We start from the raw sequence: 24,427 nt of genomic DNA, 5'->3' as shown, positions 1-24,427 counted from the left end.
CTAGAACTACCTTTAGATGATTCTAAATCGAACTCTTGTTGTTCTGTAGCTATTCTTCTACAGTTGTTTTATTTTTATTATCTTCTGACTGAAAACTCCTTAAGCCTAAACGTAGGGAAGCTAGTGGTAGGAATTTGGCATTTATGGGCTACAGAAAGTCTTTTGAGTTCACATTTTGATCACATGACCATGGGATGCTGCAATGGCTGTAAATATGAAAAGCAGTCGTAAATCCTTTTTTCTGTCTCACTGTAACCATTAAAATAATGGTTGTAAGTTGAAGACCACCTGTACTAGTTCAAAACTCATTCCATTCAGTGAATTCCAGCATAAGCATTCCATTTTTTTTAATGGAAAAATTTCATTTTGGATTTTTCTGCTACTAAAGAATTTCAGAAGGACAGGCATTTATATAAAATGTCTTACTTGCCAAAGAAAGAAAATGAACTAGATTCCAGTTAGTTCCAGTTACTTTCATGTACCATTAATACTGTATACATAAAGAGCAACAAAAGCTCATGAATACTTCATGTAATATAATCTTTAGGGGCAGAAGCTGCAAGGAGTTGGTGGATTTAGATCAGAGGTGTCAAACTGCCAGTCCACGGGCCAGATGCGTCATGCCAAAACCATGCCCATCCCATTGCCGGCAATGGGAAAAAAGCCATGATACATCGCAACACATCACGTTGTGAGTTTGACACCCGATTTAGATGTCTTAATTTCAACCTTTGTCACTTCATGAAAATGGGGAACTATCATGACTTTCTAGTTGGATAAAATAATTCTGCAAGTATCTAGGTACCAAACCATAAATAGTTGATATTTGTTTCATATGTCATTTCTTAATTTACATATATCACAACTCTGCAATTATCTACAATAGTCCTTAACTTATGACCGTAATTGGACCAGAATTTTCATCGTAAAATGAATGTGACTATACACAATTTTATTATGGTTATTAAGCGGATCACATGGGATAAGCAAATCCAACTTCTCCAATGAATGGGGCAAAAAAAATCACAAGTTGTGAACACGTAACCACAGGTTTCTGCAACACCTGAAACCAGTTGCCAAGTGCCTAAACTGCAATAACACAACTTTGGAGGTAACTGTCATAAGTCTAAGTATAGGTCAGAAGGTTGTTTTTTTTTTTGAGGCCATAGTAACTTTGAATCATTGTTAATGGTTTTAAGCTCAAACTACCTGCATTTCTTATACCCAGAAAATTCCCAGAAAAAGTTTGTAAACATATATTTCAGGCTCACCTCATTTGGTCAAAACAAATCAGAATATACCACATTTCTAAAATATTTTTGTACACAAATTTTTACGTTAAGTAAAAAAAAAATGACAATAACAAAAGATAATGAAAGAGAAGGTGCAAAAAGAAAAAAAAGGCAATAGTATGTGTTTAAAATACCATAAAAGAATTATCTGACAGAAATGGTAAAGGATTCCAACTAGGAGCCCTGCTTCTGGAATTATCTGGGCTCAGGCTCCTCCACCAAAAGGACCAATATGGCTTCGAAGATTAAGGCCGGTAAGTGCCTTGCTTTAAAAGTTACCCTCTTAACCACTATCGATCACTGATTTCGTGGACGAAAGGAGCGCGATTTGGCTACCGGTTCCCGAAAGCAGGACAGCCAATCACAACAGGGAGGAGCTCCCGAGGTTGAGTAAAGGAGCCTGCCAAGCCAGCAGCTCCTTCCCGCAGGCGACACGCCGGTTTCCCCCCGCGGTGAGCAAAACAATTAAGCAACTACCTCGGCATAACAGAAGAGCTAAACTATAACCAGGAGGCCCTTTCCGCCGAGAGGGAAGCACTGCCGGCGAGCTCTTCTTCCCTGTCAATAGAGCGAAGAAACCGGGCAAAAGGTGCTTCCCGGTCCCTTCCGCCGGGACACCCACCTCATGCTGTAGGCGCCGGCGCCCAGCTCTTGTCCAATGCCGGAGAGGCTGGCATCGAAGTCGTGAGCCAGACCGGACTCGATTACTTCGTCCATCTTCAGCACCCACGCCATCTTCCAGCGGTGGCGAAGTCGCCTCTTTTCTGCGGCGGCGGGCCAGGAACGTGTCCGGCCCGAGTCGGGAGAAGAGAACTGAAAAGGAACGCCGGAAAGACGCACTCGAGGGCGAAACAGGCAAGGGGAAAGAGGCCGTCTCAGCCCCGAGGGAGCCCTGTCTCTTCGGAGAAAGTGAGGCTAGTTGAAGGCAACACCATTACGATGGTTGCCGTGCTCAGCCCCATCCTGAACTTCCCACAGCAAACCTCCTAGTCGAGGTCTGGCTGCGACAGCTAGGGCTCAGACCGGGGCCGGCTCCCAGGCGCATCCGACTAGCAGCACCAGCGCCGCCCTCTGCTGCAGCAGCGAAGGGAACCGCCCGCCGCGACAATGCTGCCACTACCGCTCCCGCGTGTGCTCCGCCTAGCAGGCTCCACTCACTCTTCCAGCGGCAGGAGCGGTTCCGGTATCGGCGTCCCCGCCTCTTTCCTGCTGCGCTACAGCGCACCGACACGGCAATAGCAGAGCACGCACTACCAGAAGGCTGGATCCTCTTATTCAGCCCTGCCTCCGCTGAAGCAAGGAGCGCGGGCGGTGATTGCTTGGCGCTAATTTACGGACAGCGTATGCTGACGAATCAGAGACTTAATAGAGGGGGAAATTATTTTATTTTAAGCCAATCAAAAGATGCTCTCACCTCTCTTGGCTGTTTGTTTAAGCTTCTTCTCCACGCTCTCTTATAATCTGCCCTGACTACAAAATGCAGGTGCAATTCGATGCCAGAACCCGTTAAAGAAAGTGAATGTAGCTGTAGGGACAGTTTACAGCTTTTACATGTGTGATAACTGCCACTGAGCCCGAAAAATCACCCTAAATCTTTCAGCTAGTACCATGTTCACTTTTTCATAATAAAAGTCATCATAATCCACATAGTGATCCAGTCTAAACATCTGGCTGACTGCGATCAGTCATAGTGATATGTGGATAAAAATACCAGGTGCAGCCTAAACATCTGGGTGATTATGTGACTAATAAATAATAACAACAATATGATATACTGGGTGCCACACCAAAAGTTTTGAACAGTACTTCAAAATCTGCACATTTACAAAATTTTCATGTGTCAATTGCAAAAGGCTGCAGTGCTTGTATCTGCACATATACTATCTATGCCAATACATTACTACATCCTAGATGCTTGGGAAGAACTTGGTGAGCAAAAAGGCCAATACCAGCTAAAAACTGTGACTTTACATTGTTATGAACTGATAATAATTATCAACAAGTGTTTAAAAATTTATACATTGCATAATGAAATTGTGATTTTTTTTATTTTATTTTGATTAGGATTTTGAATTTGAATACAATATTAAAATGTAACATTCATTAGAAACTCCTTTAAGCAAATTAAAGATTTTATATTTTTTTGAGAATAATCAATTAAGTTGATTATTGATTTATAAAATTTAGCTGTTTTTTTAAATCTAGGAGATCTTATCCCAAATTCACAAACTAATTTGAGAGGGATTGATTGCACATAATTAATCGTGTGCTTTGGGCAGGGGACACAAAGATAGAAGTGCTGCTGGAAGCCACTCATACTTTTTCCTGGAGAGACTAAGAAAAAAGTTACTTTTTTTGTAGTTGACTTCTCTAAGGAAGATATACCGATTAAAAATGAAGGTGGAATGAGAAGGAATTGCAATGTCAAATGTAAAAGCTCAGATTTATATTTATGCATAACAACACAACTCATCCTCTCACTAAAAACTATGATTTTAATTGTGATCGTTTGATTTCCAATGGAAACATTTAACCGATAAAGGAAACATTTAATTTTATGAAGTTGACAAATTGTTTTATTTCATATAGATAGTTAAGATGTAGTTATTTAAAAACATGATATATTTATTTTCCAATCTTAGCCTTAATAAACATCTTGAGTGTATTCATACATGTTTGATGTGTGTGTGTGTCTGTGTGTGTGTGTATGTGTGTGTGTGTGTGAGAGAGAGAGAGAGAGAGAGGGGGGGGGCAGACAGACAGACAAACAAATTTACAGAGACAATATTTTATATTAATGTTTTAGAGTATCTCGGCCCTGAAAATTGAAAACCAATTCCTGTTTTAATCCAAACATGATATTAATCAAATTGTACTGTGTTAAAGCATTTAAATTTTATCTCAGTCTATGATCAAAATATCTCTGATTAAACTGAAATTGAAAAATTCCAAAGTAACTTTTGTTCTTGATTATAAGCTACCCTTAAAACTATAATAAAATACTATTTTTTACAGTTGTGGTTGCCTATGTTTTCATGTCCCTTGCTAAGAAAGATATAACATTTAATTGGTATGGCTGAGTCTTAACAGTATTCCCAGTACTAATTTATGTGTGTCCATTCTACTAACTGCATGAGAGGGAGAAGTTAGATCAGGACTATTACAGTATGCATATTTGTAACATGATACAAGATGGCTGCTATGGCAGCTTGCACATTCACAAAAAAGGCTGCCATTGTGCATGAAACAAATCACAAAATATTCACCAACAGATAAATTAGTGAGATTACTTATCACCATCCTGCTTCCTTCCTAGGATGTTCCCAGCTTCCATTTATCTTCTTCTTTTACCACACAGCTAAATACAATTCTTCAAATAAATCTAAAGATTTTTATGTAGGTTACAGACATATTCCTTGAGCCTGATTAAAGGCTAGTGCTTTCTTTTATTATTCCTTAAATGTTATTTGTAAAAGATGAGGTATAGTGTGGTATCAGGGACAGAGATTACATTATGTGCCCCTATTTAGACTAAGGGCAACAACACTGACAAACAACATTTAGTTATTAGTGTTGCGTCCTTCGCGAAATGGCAAGACACGAGAAGCAGTTGTAGTTCTCAGGAAACTTCTTTATTCTTTAGTTCAGCTTACAGTTAGAAGACGCCGACAACGCCCAAACTCCAGGCCTCTTATATAGGCCATCCCCGGGTCAATCTGCAACTTTTGGCACACCAGCACTTGCGCATGCGCACAAGTACTGGCGACAGCCTGTCTGGTCCCGGGCAACTTGCACCTGCCCGGGACCGTTTGCAATGCCCCGAGCCTGCTTGCACAGGCTCAGGACATAACACCCCTTCCCCCAGGCTAAAACTATTCCTCATACCATAATACCACATAACTCATCTCTTTAGTGCAGTGCCATGCTCCCCACTACCAGGTATTTCCCCGTTTCCATCAGCCTCAGTGCTTTACTTTTCTACTAGCTCTGTTTTGCCAAGAGGGTTACAAAATCCTCCAAATACTTGGGAGATTTCCTTGCTCTCTGTGACCTCCTAAGCTCTGGGTGCTTGCCAAGTACCCTTTGACTGAGGGGTTATGCGTGCCTGTCCCCCCTATTTTGCCTTGGGGGTTCCCAAGGGCTGTGCTCCACTGCCTGGCCTGCTTGCTTGCCCACCGGGCTCGTCAGGCCAGGACTCTTTTCTCTGTGTGACCTGGTTGTCCCGCCTAGCTGTAGGCTCTCTGGCCCTTTTAAGTGACTGTCATTGTTGGGCGTTTCTGTAGAACCTCCTAGGTCCGTCCAAGACCTGTCAGGAGGCTGTCTGTCCCCTGAATCCCGTTCTGTGTCCGGGCTTGTGTGGGTTTCAGTACTGTTCCAAAACTCAGCTGTCCCCTGAGTATAGTCAGAGGTGTTGTAGTCGGGATTTGGTTCCTCGACCACCTCCCTGTGTGTTTGCCCCCTTCTGGGGACAGGGGTAGTGTTGGGCCGACTAGAAGGAGTGTGTGCCAGGTCTCTTGCGGGGAATGGTTTATTGGGATGCTCCCGGGTATCCTCTCTGACTGGAGTACTGTGTGATGCGGGTGAGTAGTGATTATGCCCCTGGGGTGACTCCCTGGCTGGAGTAGGCGTTGAAGCCTGGTATCTAGTTGGGCTCCTTGAATTCCTGTTTGGAGCACTCACGGAATCTTGAGATGGGCTGTTTGTAGCTTCCCTATTGATAATGGGCATCATTCCATGCCCCTCCCTTTGCCCAAAGGGCTCCCCCTCCCCCCTGGAAAAGACCCAGGAGTCTCAGCGGGAAGGTCCCGACGAGGGCGAAGTTGGTCAATGTGCCACTGCAGGACACGACCGTTGTCCAGGGACACCTCGTAAGACAGAGGACCTGTGACCCTGGATATAGAAGCGGGGACCCATGTATGACCAGGCCCGTAATTACAAGTCCAAACCGGGGCACCCACAAGTAGTTGCCTAGGTGCCCTGGGGTGAGAGACAGAAGGAGGCAGTCTGTCCGGATGCAACTGGTCAAGCTTGGTAGTCAGTTTGCACCCCCAACGAAGTTCAGCTGGGCTTCTCCCTGTAGAAGTGGACGGTGTAGTGCGATAAGAAAGGAGGAAGTCAGCCAACCTGTGATGCCAGTCTCCGTAGGTGAGTTTCTTCAAGGCGTCCTTGGTGATGCGAACCATGCGTTCAGCCATACCGTTGGTGGACGGGTGGAATGGTGCAGAGGTGGCATGACGAATCATGTTAGCCTGCAAGAAAGCTTGGAATTCGGAGGAAGTGAATTGAGGGCCGTTGTCAGACACAATGACGTCTGGGAGCCCATGTGCAGCAAAAATCCCCCTCAGTACCTGAATAGTCTTTGCAGTGGTGTTGGATGAGACAGGTACAACCTCAAGCCATTTTGAATGGCTGTCAATGAGGACCAAGAAGAATTGACCCTGAAAGGGCCCAACGTAGACAATGTGCACCCTAGACCATGGAGACTGTGTTTCCTCCTATCTATGCACAGGAGCTTCGGGCATTTCAGGGCGCGAGCGTTGACAAAGGTGGCATGCATGCACCTTAGCTTCAATGTCTTTGTCTAGGCCAGGCCACCACAAGTGGATGCGCGCAAGAGCCTTCATTCGTACAATGCCAGGATGACCCTCGTGGAGGGAACCTAAGACCCTAGTCCTCATTGAGGTGAGAATGACAACTCTGCTTCCCCAAAGCAGACAACCCTGAGAGGTGGACAACTCGTTCCTTTTAGACCAGAAACTCTGAAACTCAGGACTAGGATAGTGCTCAGGCCATCCAGACAAAACCCAAGAAAGGACACGTGAGAGTGTGTGATCTGTGCCCGATTCAGCAGCTACATCCCTGGCATTCAGAGGGGACTCAGGCAAGGCTTGGATAGAAAGAAGATTGATAGCTGGCGCGGGGTCAGCTTCTATTACCGGCAGGGGTAATCTACTGAGGCCATCATCATGGCCCATTTCCTTCCCAGGCTTGTGAAGTAGGGAAAAATCATATGCAGACAAAAAGATAGACCACCTGAGCATCCTGGGGGAGATTATTTGGGGGGTTTGCTTACGTGTGGTAAACAGTCCCAGCAAAGGCTTATAGTCAGTGAAGACCGCGAAATGCCTACCATATAAAAAATCATGGAATTTTTTAATCCCAGCAATAACAGCTAAGGCCTCCCTGTCTATTTGAGCATAATTACGCTCAGCAGAAGATAATGTTCTGGAGTAATATGCAACAGGAACCTGAGTTCCATCAGACCTGAGGTGGCTCAGTACAGCTCCTACCCCATAAGGGGAAGCATCACAAGCGATGCACACAGGAAGGGATTCATTGAAATGTGCAAGTACACTGTTAGAAGTGAGTAAGGCCTTGACCTCATTGAAACTTGCCTCATGTGTTTGTGACCACTGCCACACTGCCTGTTTATCTAATAGCCTGTGAAAAGGCTCAGCTACACTAGCCTTATGTGGAAGAAAAGAATTGTAGAAATTCAGAAGGCCCAGAAAGGCCTGTAGTTCGGCCTTAGACTTTGCCTAGGGGCATGCATTATAGCTTTTAGTTTGGATTTAGCAGGGTGAATCCCAGCAGCATCAATTTTGAACCCCAGGAAATCAGTAGAAGGCACCCCAATTTTGCATTTGTCCTTTTTAAGTTTGAGGCCTGTTTTCCTGAACCTTGACAGGACAGCCCTCAGCCTTTCAGCTAAACTGTGTGTGGAGTCTCCTGCAATTAAGACATCATCAAAGTAGGGGCAAACCCCTGGTATACCCCATAGTGTGTTTTCCATTACGCTTTGGAAAATCCCAGGAACGACATTTACTCCAAATTGTAGCCTCTTTACCTTGAAGGCTCCTCTGTGGGTCACAATGGTCTGAGCTATAGCAGCAGCATCATCAACAGGCAGCTGTTGATATGCTTGAGCTAGGTCAAGCTTTGCAAAAACACGCCCCCCCTTGAGGGAGGCCAGAATATGGCTGACCACAGGAACAGGGTAGGCATGTTGCTGCAATGCCTTATTCAGAGTGCATTTGTAATCAGCACAGATGCGAATGTCCCCATTTGCCTTGAGAGGCGTGACAATGGGGGTCTCCCAGGGACTGGAGTCAACAGGTTCTAGAATCCCTTGTTGGATCAGTTTATCCAGCTCAGTGTCAATTTTACTCTTTAAAGCAAAAGGGACCCTTCTTGCTTTAATTCTAATGCAGTGGTTCTCAACCTGTGGGTCGGGACCCCATTTGGGGTCGAACGACCATTTCATGGGGGTCTCCAAACAACGCAATCCGCCACTTTTTTCCCCCTTTTTCTTAGCTGTGCTACTCCCTTTTATTCTATTGGCTTTTGAAAGCCAATAGAATAGACTCTCTTGAATAGAGTCTAATTCTATTGGCTTTCAAAAACCAATAGGAATTGTCCAGGCTGTCTCTGCCCTGCTGAGCCCGCCAAAAGTCCCAGTCTGCAAACGGTGCTGCACCAGTTGAGTAGACTTACGACCAGTTGAGTAGTCCTCGACTTACGACCGGTTGGGGGTCGCGGCATTAAAAAGGTTGAGAACCACTGTTCTAATGGGAGTGACAGTGGGGTCTAGCTTTAGTGACACAGGGGGTCCTTTGAATGTGCCCAGCTGGGGGCTGAAAATATCTGCAAATTCTTTGCAGACTTCCTGTAGGTCGAGTGTTTGTAGACTGTTGAGCCCTGTGACGTGTATCCCCAAGGCCTCAAACCACTCGAGTCCTATGAGACTCGTTCGTTCACCTCCTACTACTAATAGGTCTAGTGGACCCTCAAAATCCTTATATTGCACGTTAAGGGTGGCCTCCCCCTTAACACACACTCTGGAGTTTTGAAAGTCTGTTAGCACAATTTCAGAAGGCCTCAACTTGGCCTGGATTCCGCTGCCGGAACAAATCTTCCTAAATGTATGCATAGAAATGATTGAAAGTGCAGACCCCGTGTCCAGTTCCATAGTTAATGGAACCCCTTGTAGCTTTACCTTAAGTGATAGCTTTTTCTTAATGGGCTTTTGTGTGCCTGTCCTATAGATGCTTCTTCGCGAAGCACAAAACCCCACCCTACTCTGGCTGGGACCCCTGGTACCTTTCAGGCGCAATTCTTCCTGAGATTGTACCTTCTGACGGCCCAGGCACACAGCTGCAATGTGTCCTTGTTTTCCGCACGCCCTGCAGACAGCGGAGCGGAACTTGCAGTCGGTTCTCTTGTGGCGACCTCCACAGCCGATGCACTTGGGGAGAGCTGAAGAGCTTCCTTTTTGTTTCCCTTCCTTTGTGGGGTGGAGACGGTCGACTTCCTCGTCCGGATCCTCCTCAGAGTTTCTTTGGACTTCTTCCTGGTGCACGAATGCAGCATCTGGACTGTTCCTGATCGGCCGCATGTTCTTGATGGCGCCGCCCGCTGCTTCTTCTGCGGTGACCTCTCTCAAGGCATCTTGGAAAGACAAGTCCTCCTTAGCAAAAAGTCTCTGTTGTAACTCTCCATGCCTTAGCCCGCATACGAATCTGTCCCTCAGTCGTTCTTCGAGGTCCTTGAACTCGCAATATTTGGCAGCTTTCCTTAATGCGGCGATGTACTCCTTGGCCGATTCTCCGGGTCGTTGATCCCTCTGCTCGAAGGTGTGGCGCCACACGATGACGGACATCTTAGGCTGGAAGTGCTCCTTCAGTAGCTTTTTTAGATCTGCGTAGCTGACAGAATCTAAAGGAACAGGTGCTGCAAGGTTCTCGGCGATTTCGAATGCGTCTTGACCGCAAACGCACAGCAGGATGGCAGCCTTCAAACTATCTTCCCTCACTTGGTTCACCTTGAGGTAGTTTTCCACCCTGGCTACGTAAGACTCCCACCTCTCTGGATGTGAGACGTCGAATTCCGAAAGCCTTCCAATTTTTGCCATTTTTGTAGAAGGAAGAGTCTATCAGCCAGCCTACCCCCGAATGCACGCTGGATTGGCGGGTAGCTGCCAAGTCAACGCCGTTCCTGCCGCTCAGGACTCCTCGGGTAAGCTTACACCTTTTTGTTGATGTAAGGCAATCCCACCTTCGTCGCCAGTGTTGCGTCCTTCGCGAAATGGCAAGACACGAGAAGCAGTTGTAGTTCTCAGGAAACTTCTTTATTCTTTAGTTCAGCTTACAGTTAGAAGACGCCGACAACGCCCAAACTCCTGGCCTCTTATATAGGCCACCCCCGGGTCAATCTGCAACTTTTGGCGCGCCAGCACTTGCGCATGCGCACAAGTACTGGCGACAGCCTGTCTGGTCCCGGGCAACTTGCACCTGCCCGGGACCGTTTGCAATGCCCCGAGCCTGCTTGCACAGGCTCAGGACATAAAAATTAGGTTTACACAAGATGCTCAACCAACATCAAATAAAACATGTTAATTTAGAGTTATTTAGCTCACAGCTTCATAGGATTAGAGTATACTTTTTTCTGAAATACTTTGCTTTCAATGATGCAAGTAGAAGAGCTCAAGTAAGATAATTAATTGGCCTAATATAATTAATTGGCCTAATATAATATAAATATAATTCAACTTGAATTTTATTTTTTGAAATTCTACCTTTATTAGAAGATATAATTTTTATTTATAAAACTTTGTATTTATTTATAAAAACTCAGGGTAGCAAATATAGCTTCCTCGTTGTATTTTCCCTGCAGCAACAACCTTGTGAAATGAATTGGCCTGAGAGAGTGTGACTGCCCAAAGTCATCCAACTGGCTTTCACACTGGGCCAAACTGTCAATCTCAATTGACTGTTAAGAGCTATATACTGATTGATGATTTCTTCAACAAGCCACTGTTGACTCTTAACGAACACATAGACTGATTTTCTCCATTACAATCTGTCTATAACATGATATTCCAGATCTTCCAATGGCACACCCAAATCACTGCAACTACCGGTAAGTTCATCCACTTTGCTGTTACCCATATTCTTTCCTTTCATCTTTCTAGCACCTTAGACTTTTCAAGTGATATGTCTGAAGTAGGATAATTTGACCTGGTCATTTGTGCCCTCTCAGGGAGATATAATAGCTTAGTGTCGCATGACAGGGTGAGCTTTCATCTTTGCCTAGTTCTTGCCCATCTAGCAGTTTGAAAGCATTCAAATGTGAGTAGATAAATAGGTACTGCTTCAGTGGGAGGAAACACCACTCCATAATGTCATGCTGGCCATATGACCAAGGAAACATCTTTGGACAGCACTGGCTCAAATGGCCCTTGAAACTTCTTCAGACAGCGCTGCTCAACGAGTACCACTTCTATAATCGATTATGACTAGCAAAGTAAAATCCTCTTTTTCCTTTCCTTTCCTTTCCTTTCCTTTCCTTTCCTTTCCTTTCCTTTCCTTTCCTTTCCTCTTCAAATAAGAATCCTGCGTTCTTTGGTGAGCCATTGATTAGAAAAATAAGTGAAACCAGCCAAAACGTAATGATTTCTGATATTTACCAAGCATACTATATGGATTTCTTTCCTAACATTGGTCTTTCCACAGACTTAAAATTTTATTATTTCATAATTATTTGTTTGCTCATTTGTCAAACAATTGTTCAAGTTTGGTACCTTTTTCTTTGTATTTTCATGACAATTTTGATTCCTAGTGCTATATGTAATCAAAAATTCATACTACTGGAAAGAATCATCTGCATCTCTTTATATATTTGACCTTAAAAAAACTATCTACATACAACCCAGTTTCTAGGATTACTGGAATTCCTCAGTTCCCTAGAAGCTAAAACCTGAAAAATTCTATTGTATATCTATGCAAATTTTGGCTGCATTCACATGAACAAATGTTTTCAAAAATTAAGCTGTTAATATGTGCTTTTCGCAATTTTATCCTTCCTATTGTGCATTTCTTTAACTGAAACTCCAAATTTATGTTATTTGAACAAACAGTTTTGTCTTGGATAATCTTAATTTGGATGTGGTATCTTACTTTATTATAAATAGAGCTGCTGGGTTAGGCAATTATGTGCTACCATTTTAAACCAGTTTTGTTGGGTTCACTACATTTCAGCACTGTTCTATCCCCTCAATCTAGACTAATCCTGTCTTTTAAAACCAACCTGAAAATCGGTTCATCAATGTCATTTGATTAACATTGTGAGATGGAATAAAAAGATAAAATATTCTGACATTAATTGAGCGAGAATATAATAAGGAGCCTTTAGCAAGTTCCTAAGTGTCATGCAGTATTTATTTGTAACAGCTTTGTTGTATTCCACTAGAGCATTTCTTGGGCTGTAAGCCAACTATAAAGTAGCTTTTGGAAGGAATGTCATGTGGTAAACACAAAGAAATATTATTTAAAATATCTGTTGTATATCTCAACTGAAATACTTGGATACAGTACAGTATGTTCCAGCTAATATGACTGATATACAGTTGTATATATGATTGCAGAAAGTTTTATTGTGTAAATCTGTGCTTTAAAATAAATATTGGCTATACTATTTCTGAGCATTCTGGCCTTATCTCACAAAGCATTTAACAGTGATGTTAACTAAACATTTACTCTCTAAATTTAATTGAAAACTTGGATTATTCAGTGTTTTCAACAAAGAATCCTTCCTACTGTTGTTTGGATTGTCTCTGATATCCAATACTCAGGCTGTGAGTAGGGATACTTATGTAGGTAAAATAGTACCAGCTATCAGTAAGCTTAGCAAATTCAAACTTTGCAGAAAGCTGAATGGGAGGTAAATGCTTCTCAGCTGGTAGGAGTAAGGAAAATAACATGGAAGTGGCTGGAATTATAAATTCAGGAAAAATTATATTAAAGAATTATATGCATATCTCTCTCATTCTCTTTCTCTGTCCCCTTCCCTCTTAGGAAGAAAAAAAAATTAAAACAGCTCAGCGAAAATATAATGTCTCTGGGAGACCATGAATTTTAATCCTGCCTAGATACAAAGCCAGGGTGACTTGGGCCAGTTATTTTCTTTCAGCCCTAGGAAGCAAAAAATGTCAAACCACCTCTGAAAACTTGCCAAAAAAACTGCAGAGGCTTGTCCATATAGTTGCCAGGAGTCAGTGCGCACACACAAACATCTAAGTAATTTGCTTAAGTTTTGAAAGTTGAATATACTTCCCTCACCTTATGACTTAAAACTATGCTTTACTGTTTGATGTGAGCTCAACGATTTATGGCTTAATCAGAAAAATAATGAATATAATTATCTTCTTTTTACAACTTATTTTACATACCTTTCCTCCCCCCAAAAAAAACAACAATCAAAAGGATATGTTAGCACAGGTGATGAACCCACCAGACACTTTGAAATTGGCAGTGGAGAGAAGGAAATGAAACATACCATCCAGGAATAATGGGAAATTTTGTAAAAGAGCAAAACACCACATTAAATGTTGTTGCAGGTCCTATTTGCAGCTGCTTTATTTCAGCACACACCAGGGCATGATGTTTTGCTTTATTTTATTGTGAATTGCCAAGAACCTAACAAATGATAAGTAAGTAAATATTTGTAAATGAGCAAAAAGTGTAATAATGCTACCCACATTGCCTACTATTGGTTTTATTATAATCTTTATTATAGGCTTTATTATATAAGGGGTAAAAAGAAGAAAAGAATCATACAGTCTTTAACTTGTTCATCCTGTTAATATTTTAAAATAAAGCTTTGTACATCGTAGCAATAATATCATCATTTGTACACAGCTCCACAACAAATTCAGTCTTACTATTTTCAAATTTGTCTTATCAAGTTTTCAATCTTCAAATTGAATTTAGGAAAGCCAATGGCATGTAAAGCTTTTCAACACCAGATTTTCTCATTTTTAACAAGTTCTCCTTGAGAAAAATTCAGCAGATCAACATAACCATTTTTGTTTAAGTATCTTTTTCCTTCCTGATAGTTTGTTTTAGTGCTGAGTTAATATACAAAAGCAATATTTTTTAAACACAATGTATAATTTTTTCAGTTATAATCTTATAAATACCTCACCTCTTTTTTTGTAATATGTGATTAAATAGATTCTAAACTTCTTAATTTTCCTCAAACAATGAAAATTTTTTTTTCTTTTTTGAGGAATGGTTGGTCCATTTATATTCCATGTTAAAAATTTGTAACCCATATTCAAGGAAAATATTTATCAAAAGTCTTTAGCTGTAGCTCCCAAGACAAAAATTTATTTTCAGTATCTTTTATCTGTCGTAGTGCTTGTGAATCTTTATCAACATCTTCATGAAAGCTTGATCCAGTTCATGTTTATATTTTTCTAAAATATTTAATTTTTTGAACATTATTCAGTGTTGTGTGTGTGTGTGTGTGTGTGTGTGTGTGTGTGTGTGTGTATTATCAAAAAGGCCATGGGTAACAGAAGCAAATGTGTAGAGGAGAAATAAAAAAGGATTAATTTAACATTATCAGGTCTTATATCCTGATGAATCTTTTCAGCTTCCTCTACTTCTATATGGTCTATTTGTGCCAATTACAATCAACAAATAATGCTAATCTTGGCGATTGCCACTATCATTTGCTGATTATTGCTATGTGGTCATTTCTATAATTTGAAGGTATGTTTTACACACACAAACACTCTCACACACCCTTTTTACTACCCTGCATTTACTGGCTGAATGTCCTTCATGACACATATGCAGAGTTGGCAGAGATGTTTTTCTTTATGCCCTAGGAGAGAAACACCTGCCGCAACTTTCTGAGTCGGAGGTGAGCATCTTCACCATTATATGTATACATGCATGCATGCACACTCACACACACACATACACACTCACACACACACATATACAAACAAGCTTATTTGATTTATATTGATTCAAAAGCTTTAATAAAGGAAGAAGAAGGGGTGATGAAGAGAAGAAGATACTTCAATGGGAAGATTAGTGGAAAGGCACTGGGGAGAGTGACATTTAGTGTGAGCCGCTAGAACGTTGGAAGAAATCTTGGAAAAATCCAGTGCAGCTTTTAAGTATGGACAAAATGATGGACAGGCTTTTTGACCATGAAATTATCTTTCATATTTCATGTTTCACAACACTCCTTTTTGTTGGGAAGAATTCCAAAAAGTATAGGTAGCTCTTGCTTAGTGATTGCCTCATTTAGTAACTATTCAGTTATAAGATGACAAAGTAACTTCCTACATTTATGACTTTTGCAGATCTCTAAAACAAAGGAAAGCTGAAGTAAAATTGTAAGTACAGTAGTGGTTTCACTTAATGACTTTACTGATCAAATTACTGGTCTCAATTGTAGTAGTATAATGAGGATGATCTGTATGCCCATTAATAGCAGTTGCTGAATGCAGGGTTTAGTTCTTGTTTCATACTAATATAAAGTAAGTATATATATTACCTTAATAGCTTTAATTTATACAATAGCTCAGTGGTTCTTAACCTGGGCGATATTGCCTCCCAGGGGGTGATTTCATTTTTCAGGGGGGCGATGGAATGAAAAGGGGCGATGTGGGGGTGAAGGAACGAAAAGGGGGTGATATGGGGGCGATGGAGCAAGAAGTTTTGGGGACATTTTTGAGCCTGCCCCTGCAGCTCCAAGCCTCTTCGGCCATTTGGAGAGAGAGATAGAGAGAGAGAGGCACTTGTGCTTCTCTCTCTCTCTCTCTGTGATGCAGATTTGCCCCTTCACAGGGCTCCTGGTTGGCCTTGAGCCTGGGTGCCCCGCCTCCTGGGACAAGCACAGCCAGGAAGTCCATTTCCCTGGCTGGCCCCGTACCAGGTGCACGTGGCCAGGGAAACGTGCAGGGGATCCCCAGGACCCTGCTGGGAGCAGCCCATCAGAGCCTCAGCCTAGCGGGCCAGCCTTCCTGTAAGCCGCAGCCCTGAGGGAGAGCTGCCCCTGCGATCCCCAGCCATGGGACTGTTGGCCCAGCTGGCTGGGAAGGTGCGCCAGAGTCCTGGCTGCTTTGAGAGGTGAGTAGAAGATGGGGGGGAGAGAAAGGGAGAGGGAGGCATTTTTCAACCAGACCCACGAGAGCGCCTCCTCCTGGGGTCCGGTGCTGGCTCCCTTGCCCTCCTCCTCCTCTCCTTCTTTCTCCTGTTGCCCCCCAGGCGGCAGTCCTGGCTGGGGTGGTGGCCGGCGGGGGCATCGCTCCCTGGGTGATGCTGGTGGGCCGCGGATGGCCGGGAGCGTCGTGTGTTGCGGAGCAGCCCCAGCTCCTCCAGCAGCTGATGGGGGTGTTCTGCAGATGCCCTGTGAGTTAAGCCCGGGGATGCTGGTGGTGCGAGGGGAGGCTTGGTGATGCAGCCAATGGGCGGGGCATTCTGCAGATGCCCTGTGGCCCCAACCTGAGCTCAAGGATGCCAGCGGCACGTGGGATGGCCTGCCAATGTGAACGTGAGCCGGGGCATCCCTGCAGGCCCGGTGGGCAACAAAGCTGGGTGCCTCTAGCAGCGATGGGGTCTTCTGCTGCCTCCTGCCCCCCTCCCCACCCCTTCGGTGCCCTCTGCCTTTCATTCTCTCCCTCCCTCCCTCCCTCCCTCCCTCTATCTCTCTTTCTCCTCACCTGGAGAAAAAAGGGGGAGGGAGGGAGAGGAAAAAAAGAGAGAGGGAGAGGGGAAAGAGAAAAAGAAAGAGAGGAAGCGCAACTGCCTCTCTCTCCCCCCTCTCCTCACCTGAAGAAAGAAGAGGGGAGGGAGGGAGAGGAAAGAGAGAGGGAGAGGGGAAAGAGAAAGACAGAGAGAAAGAGAGGAAAGAGAGGAAGTGCAAGTGCCTCCTTCTCCCCCCTCCTCACCTGGAGAAAGAAGGGGGAGGGAGAGGAAAGAGAGAAAGAGAGAGGGAGAGGGGAAAGAGAAAAAGAGAGAGAAAGAGAGGAAAGAGAGGAAGTGCAAGTGCCTCTCTCTCCCCCCTCCTCACCTGGAGAAAGAAGGGGGAGGGAGGGAGAGGAAAGAGAGAAAGAGAGAGGGAGAGGGGAAAGAGAAAAAGAGAGAGAGAGAGGAAAGAGAGAAAGCGCAAGTGCCTTTCTCTCCCCCCCCTCTCTCCTCACCTGGAGAAAGAAGGGGGAGGGAGGGAGAGGAAAGAGAGAGAGAGGGAGAGGTGAAAGAAAAAAAAGAGAGGGGAAGCGCAAGTGCCTCTCTCTCCCCCCTTCTCTCCTCACCTGGAGAAAGAAGGGGGAGGAAGGGAGAGGAAAGAGAGAGGGAGAGGGGAAAGAGAAAAAGAGAAAGAGAGAGAGGAAGCGCAAGTGCCTCTCTCTCCCCCCTTCTCACACACACACACACACACACACACACACACTGAGTGGGGGAAGAGGACTGGCAGACCAAGGGCAGAAAGAGGGAGGGAGGGAGGGGGAGGGAGGGAGAGAGAGAGAGAGAAAGAGAGACCCTTTTGACATCTAAAATGAAGATAACACTGAAGATATATATATAATAAAGGTAAAAAAGGATATATGCAGTGTTATCTTCATTTTAGATGTCAAAGGGGGTTTGCGGCTCCCAATGTTTTGTTTTCGGTGGGAAATGGGTCCAAGTGGCTCTTTGAGTATTTTGGGTTGCTTACCCCTGCTCTACCCATACAGTGGCTCAACATTGGCCAGAATGGGCAGTGATGGAGGGGGGAGTGCTTCTTTCAAAACATCACATGCTGTTTTGTGTGTCTCTTTGTATTGTACTTTTTTAGCATGCACTCCAGTTCGATATTATATTTTCTTTGTGACTTTTTAATCCTTTTTACAGTGTGTGTGACTATATATACTTTCCTCGAATCTTAATTTAGTTTCAGAATTTTCGTCTTGAAATTCTTAGTTCCTGCACTGCGGTTTGTTCTTATGCCCTTTTTATATTTCTTTTTGCATCTTAAATTTCACTTGTAATTCAATCATTAAATGTTACTGTTTTTCTTTTCGGGCATTTCACTTTCTTGCAGTTGAATTTTGTTTTCAATGGTCATTACATTTAAGTGTCTTGAATAAATAAGATAATAATGAAATACATGTATCACAAAGTTTGGGAATAAAGTGACGGGTGGCACCAAAATTTTTCACACAGTTGAGATATGGGAAAAAGACTGGAAATAAATTATTTGCATCATATGTTCTGATGACAATTTTAAAGAAAACAAAAAAAGTGTTTGCATAAATTGAAGAATTATTTCCTATGTTGTGATTGAGAGGTTATGTTGGGGGAGGGGGCGATGACAACTTCCTCATTGGCTTAAAGGGGTGATTCGTTCAAAAAAGTTAAGAACCACTGCAACAGCTTATCATTTAAAGGCAAATATTTGTAGCTGAGGGTTGAAATGAGGGATCCTTGGTATTCTTTGAGCTTGGTTGTTTTCTTGCAGACATTTAATTATCCAGACTAGGTAACATCGTCAGTCTAATAAGGGGTGGGATTTTTTGATCTGTTTTATGTTCTAGTAGCTTGCCCTATTAGTATTGATGAGGGGATCTTAAGAGGTTCTTTGGTTGGGCTGTTTACTGTCGGCTTGTTTGGCAGTTTCTTGATTGGGGTATTGTTTATTTGATTGTAGGCTTGATGTTAATCTTATGGTTAATCTATGCTCATCTCGGTGCTGATTACTGGTGGACAAGTACTTAGGTCTTTTTGTTCTTTTTAGCTTGTCTCTTTTTCATGGTCTATAGATAATTTTTATGTCTATGTACCTATTGATGGCTAATTTGTCAGAGTGCCAGACTTCTAGAAATTTCTTAGCATTTTTGGACTTGGCTTGGTTTAGGATGGTCACAATTTCCCAACTGAAACTATAGTTAAATCTGTTGTGAAATGAAACTATGGTTAAGTATGTTGTGAAATGAGTTTTCATCATGTCTTCTGACTGCTAGTTGGTGTTCATAGATGTGTTCTGCCAGTTCATACTATGTAGTATTTGTTGCAGTCCTTACACTGTATGCTCTAGATCAGGGGTAGGCATGGCTGGCTCAGGAATTCTGGGAGTTGAAGTCCACAAGTCATAAAAGAGTAAAGGTTGCCTATCCCTGCTCTAGATGCTGCTGTTTTGTTCTTCTAAGGCTACTAGATCTTTTGGTTTGCTTAGGATGTTTTGAAGAGCTTTAGTTAGCTTTTGCTCTACACTGATTCCATGTGGTTGTAGTAGTCTGTTGGTGATTTCTTGATGTCTGTTGGTTGGTGATTTCTTGATTAAGATGTTCTTGATGCATGACAGTGTTATTCTTTTTAGGGCTTGTGTTAGTTGGGTTGAGTAATCAGGCACTTTTTGATAAAGTTACGTGGATATACATATTCGGGGAATATGTTGTATAGATGCTCTGTTTCCTTTCTCCCCTGCTTAGAATTATGCCATTCAGAGTCAATTCACTGCAGCAATCCCAAACAGCAGAAAATGAAACAGATCATCTATACAACATATTCTACTCAATATGGACAGCCTTAATCATAGTTTCAGTTGGGAAACTGTGACCATCCTAGACCAAGTCAAGTCCAACGTGACTTGTCCAACCAAGTGCCACCAAGAATGGGTCAATTCACCATGGCCAACTTGCTGTGGGCCTGTTTGCTGCAGGACAATTCAATAATTCAATTTAATTATTTAAAATAATTTTAAAATATTTTAATTTTTGTCATTCACATTTCATTTTGTCCCTCCTTTGGCTTTCTTTCTTTAATGATTCTATTCACTATTTCTTTGATATTAGTATAACTCTTGTCCTGCAGCAAGTTATCCTGTGGTGAGTTGGCCATGCAGTGAGTTGGCTATGGCGAGTTGTCCTAGACCCATTTCTAGAAGCTTGGCACTCTGACAAACTAGCCATCAAGACATATAGATGTAAATAATATCTATAGATTATACAAAACAGACAATTAGCAAGCCAAAAGAGAGACAAAAAGACCTAAGCATCTCTCCAGCAGAAATCACTGTTAGCCTAACAATGCTCATTTAATATTCAGCAGATTAAACAAATGTATAATGTATTAAAAATTGTAACAGATGGCTACAGATTTCTGGTGAGGATGTCTAGGGGCTTCTGAGGTAGGAAGGAAGATGGCAATATGAATGACTCTTCTTTAGCAACAACCGGTGTCCAGCTGATTTTGAGGTTTTGTTGGCACCCTTGCAGTCTGAAGAACTGTCCAGAATTAAGGAGAGATCTGGAAATTAATCCCTTTTGTTCTCTGGATGGACATTACTTGGGAACCTTTTTGGTTGCTTGGTGAATGATTGTCTGAGAAGTGGAGCTTCCCTGATGTTCAGTGCTCTGGCATAGCTTGAAGAACAGATTCTAGATGAACTCCCCCCCCCTCCCATTTCTAAAGTATCATAACAAGTTTGCTTTTTAATTCAGTATGAAGTTCAGATGTTATAATTTAGGGGCATACCAGACATTGTGAATATTTAATGCTTTATGAAAAATAATCCTTAAGAGAATTTCCATAAAACGATCATTAAGACATTATTTTAACAGCTAAATATAGCAATATGTTATTAAAATCTGAATTTGCTGAATTAAACATTTCAGTGAAAAAATATTTTCAATTATATTAACTTTTTAAAAGAATCCTATTGCCTGTCATAAAGGAAATTTCTCATATTTTTAGCTTTATTTTTTAATACTATCAAAATTTGTAACTTAATATCAGATATTCTTTAATTACAGTATTTGTCTCCCTGCTATTGTGTGTGTGTGTGTGTGTGTGTGTGTGTGTGCATGCCTGAGCATGCGTGGGTGTGCGTGTTCAAGCAGTCTTGACTTCCAGCAACTGTCTGGACAAGTCCATATAGTTTTGTTACCATTTTCAAAAGTGTTTGAAATCATCTAGCTGGTCTAATGCAGGATTAAAATTCATAGTCTTCCAGTTTCTAGCTTGATGCCTTTAACTATTACACCAAAGTAGCTCTTCTCCTGTCCAGCCATTAGTTTGTAAATTGTAAAGCTCAGATTCAATCTAAAAAAATAACATGGGACTAGCTTTAGTACAGAATCTTATATTTTCTTGGTTGGTGTTTTATTGCTTGTCTTTTTTTCCTGGTTTAATTTAAAACTAGGCAATGTATTTACATAAACTAAGTCACTACTACAATGTATTACTCCTACAATATCACTAAACGAAAGCAGAAACACAGATAGATACAAAATTTAATTTTTCAAGTAATGCTATGTACACTTTATTGCCTGTATATCCACAATGGTAAGCAGTGAACTATAAATACACAATGTAATTGAACAGTAGAAACAAGAATGTTACACATAAGAGAATGAGGAAGAAAAAGGCTATTTTCCTGATTTGCAGCTGCTAAAAAAGCCAGTGATGAATAATGTAATTTTCCCCTTACATTTATTTCTAAAGTATTTTCCCAACAGACAGCTTTCAGCAACAGCAAATTGTATTTTCAGTAATCACATATTATCTTTTCCAGTCAGAATAATTTCTGATAAAAATCAAAGTAACTTATTAGATAACTGCAAGTATTCTATTTATTACAAAGTAATAAGCAAATTGTGATATTAGTTCTTTTAAAAACAATATTTGGCTGCATGTTAAGGTATTAAACTCTGAACATATATTGTAGTAGCAAAGGAACAAAAAATAAAATAAAAATAATTATTTTATAGACAATGTTTTTCACAAGACATTATTGATAGCAGCTTAGTCAAAAGTATTCACCCTGAAAGAGGTAGAGAGAATCTTAATCTAGCAGAAAAACCCATCATCCTTGGCACTGCTATAATCTCTCCTGTAAATACACAATCCCTAAAACAAGATAATTCAACAAAGAATCATTTCAGGTATTGTGAGATGGGTACACATCTTATTCTCACCCCCCCCCCCCCAGATAAGAATCTTGGTACTTTTGTCTGAGATACAGAAGTAAATTTATTTTCATTCTCTCTTTGACTATTCATTTCATAAATATAAGGATGCATTATTCACAATAAACTTTTTAAAAGGTTACAGAAACAACCTGAAAACATTTCTATATCTTAGTCCAGATGGCTGCAATAACACCAGTTCAAGATAACCTCAAGATAACCATGCAATAAATTTAGGGCACTTTCCAATTCAAATTAAACTCCTAAACCAGTGGTTTTAAGAGTTTTCCCCATTCCATGCCTTTAAAATAATCAGTGCACAAATCTCCAATCTTGCAACGTATCATTGTGGAACAATTTCCTGCAGTGATGTCATATATCCTTATGTGAGTGAAATTGACAGAAGTACTGGTTTCAATAATTAATTTGAGAGGAAGTATTCTACTAACAAATGATAAAATAGACATACCAAGCAGGCTTATACAAAGCATTCTATTCTGAACCATCTTGCTTGAAGATGATACAGGTGGTTCATATCCATTAAGTGATTTTGTTAATCCTGATCTAGGAAAGCAGGATGCTATAAAACCCAATTTTGCAATACTATATTCTGTATAGCTCCTTCATGGATTAATTACTGCCTTGTCATGGCAAAGGGGCTTGCGTAACTCAATGAAGCTATGAGCTATGCCGTGCAGGGCCACCCAAGATGGGCAGGTCGTAGCAGAGAGTTCTGACAAAATGTGATCCACTGGAGAAGGAAATGGCAAACCACCCCAGTATCTTTGCCATGAAAACCCCATGGACAGTACCAAAAGGCAAAAAGATATGATGCTGGAAGATGAGCCCCTCAGGTTGGAAGGTGTCCAATATGCTATTGGGGAAGAGCAGAGAGCTAGTACTAGTAGTGCCAGAAAGAGTGAAACGACTGGGCCAAAGCCAAAAGGACGCTCAGCTGTGGATGCATCTGGTAGTGAAAGGAAAGTCCGATGCTGTAAAGATCTTTTCTCCATAGGAACCTGGAATGTAAGATCCAGGGAATCAAGGCAAGCTAGACGTGGTCAAACAAGAGATGACAAGACTGAACATCGACATCTTAGGAATCAGCAAACTAAAATGGACAGGAATGGTTGAATTTAATTCAGATGATCATCAGGTATACTACTGCAGGCAAGAATCCCTCAGAAGAAATGGAGTAGCCTTCATAGTCAATAAAAGAGTAGGAAAAACAATACTGGGATACAATCCCCCAAAATGACAGAATGATCTCAGTTCAAATCCAAGGCAAACCATTCAATATCACAACAGTCCACGTTTATGCCCCAACCACTGGTGCTGAAGATGATGAAATTGACTGGTTCTATGAAGCCCTACAGCACCTTACAGAATTAACACCAAAAAATGATGTCCTCATCATCATGGGGGATTGGAATGCTAAAGTAGGAAGCCAAAAGATAACCGGAATAACAGGCAAGTTTGGCCTTGGAGTACAAAATGAAGCAGGGCTGATAGAATTTTGTCAAGAGAATACGATGGTCATAGCAAACACTCTTTTCCAACAACCCAAGAGATGGCTCTACACATGGACATCACCAGATGGTCAACACAGAAATCAGATTGACTATGTGCTCTGCAGCCAAAGATGGAGAAGCTCTATACAGTCAGTAAAAACAAGACTAGGAGCTGACTGTGGCTCAGATCATGAGCTTCTCATTTCAAAATTTGGGCTTAAATTGAAGAAACTAGGGAAAAACACTAGGCCACTCAGGTATGAACTAAATTATATCCCTGATGTATATACAGTAGAAGTGACAAGTAGATTTAAGGAATTAGATCTGATAGACAGAGTGCCTGAAGAACTATGGATGGAGGTTTGCAACATTGTACAAGAGGTAGAAACTAAAACCATCCCAAAGAAAAAGAAATGCAAGAAAGCAAAATGGCTGTCTGAGGAAGCTTTGCAAATAGCTGAGGAAACAAGGGAAGCAAAAGGCAAGGAAGAAAGAGAAAGATACACCCAATTGAATGCAGAATTCCACAGAATAGCTAGAAGAGATAAGAATGCTTTCTTAAATGAACAGTGCAAAGAAATAGAAGAAAACAATAGAATAGGGAGAACCAGAGATCTCTTCAAGAAAATTGGAGATATGAAGGGAACGTTTCATGCAAAGATGGGCATGATAAAAGACCAAAATGGCAGGGACCCAACAGAGGCAGAAGAGATTAAGAAGAGGTGGCGAAAGTACACAGAAGAACTATACAAGAACGAGCTTAACGTCCCAGATAACCACGATGGAGTGGTCACCGACCTTGAGCAGACATCCTAGAATGTGAAGTGAAATGGGCCTTAGGAAATCTGAGCAACAACAAAGCTAGTGGTGAAGACAGTATT

At 41.8% G+C, this 24,427-nt stretch overlaps 2 protein-coding genes across 8 annotated transcripts in view; both read right to left on the bottom strand.

Annotated features, from left to right (window-relative positions):
• UBP1 (upstream binding protein 1) overlaps positions 1-2,574 on the bottom strand; it is a 36,217-nt gene extending 33,643 nt beyond the window's left edge. For 6 of the 7 annotated variants that reach the window (XR_005556002.1, XR_005556004.1, XR_005556003.1 and 3 more), the window contains exon 1: positions 1,915-2,440. Coding sequence is in view for 3 of the 7 variants with exons in the window: in XM_039336959.1 (XP_039192893.1) it covers positions 1,915-2,027 (113 nt within the window). In the remaining 4 variants the exon portion in view is untranslated. The other variant, XR_005556001.1, reaches the window with a different exon arrangement.
• A 3,544-nt stretch (positions 2,575-6,118) lies between these two features.
• Positions 6,119-9,033, bottom strand: LOC120305068 (uncharacterized protein K02A2.6-like; the record flags this gene model as incomplete). Its single annotated transcript, XM_039336376.1, has 4 exons — positions 6,119-6,230; positions 6,846-7,733; positions 7,832-8,508; positions 8,854-9,033. Coding segments are annotated over 4 exons (1,857 nt in total), but the record flags the coding sequence as incomplete, so codon positions are not given.
• Positions 9,034-24,427: the final 15,394 nt, after the last annotated feature.

This window comes from Crotalus tigris, unplaced genomic scaffold, assembly GCF_016545835.1.
Source record: "Crotalus tigris isolate CLP2741 ecotype Arizona unplaced genomic scaffold, ASM1654583v1 scf7180000017666.379230911805:20528666, whole genome shotgun sequence".
NCBI classification, from domain to species: Eukaryota; Metazoa; Chordata; class Lepidosauria; order Squamata; family Viperidae; genus Crotalus; species Crotalus tigris.
This window is presented reverse-complemented; position numbering and strand designations above follow the sequence as displayed.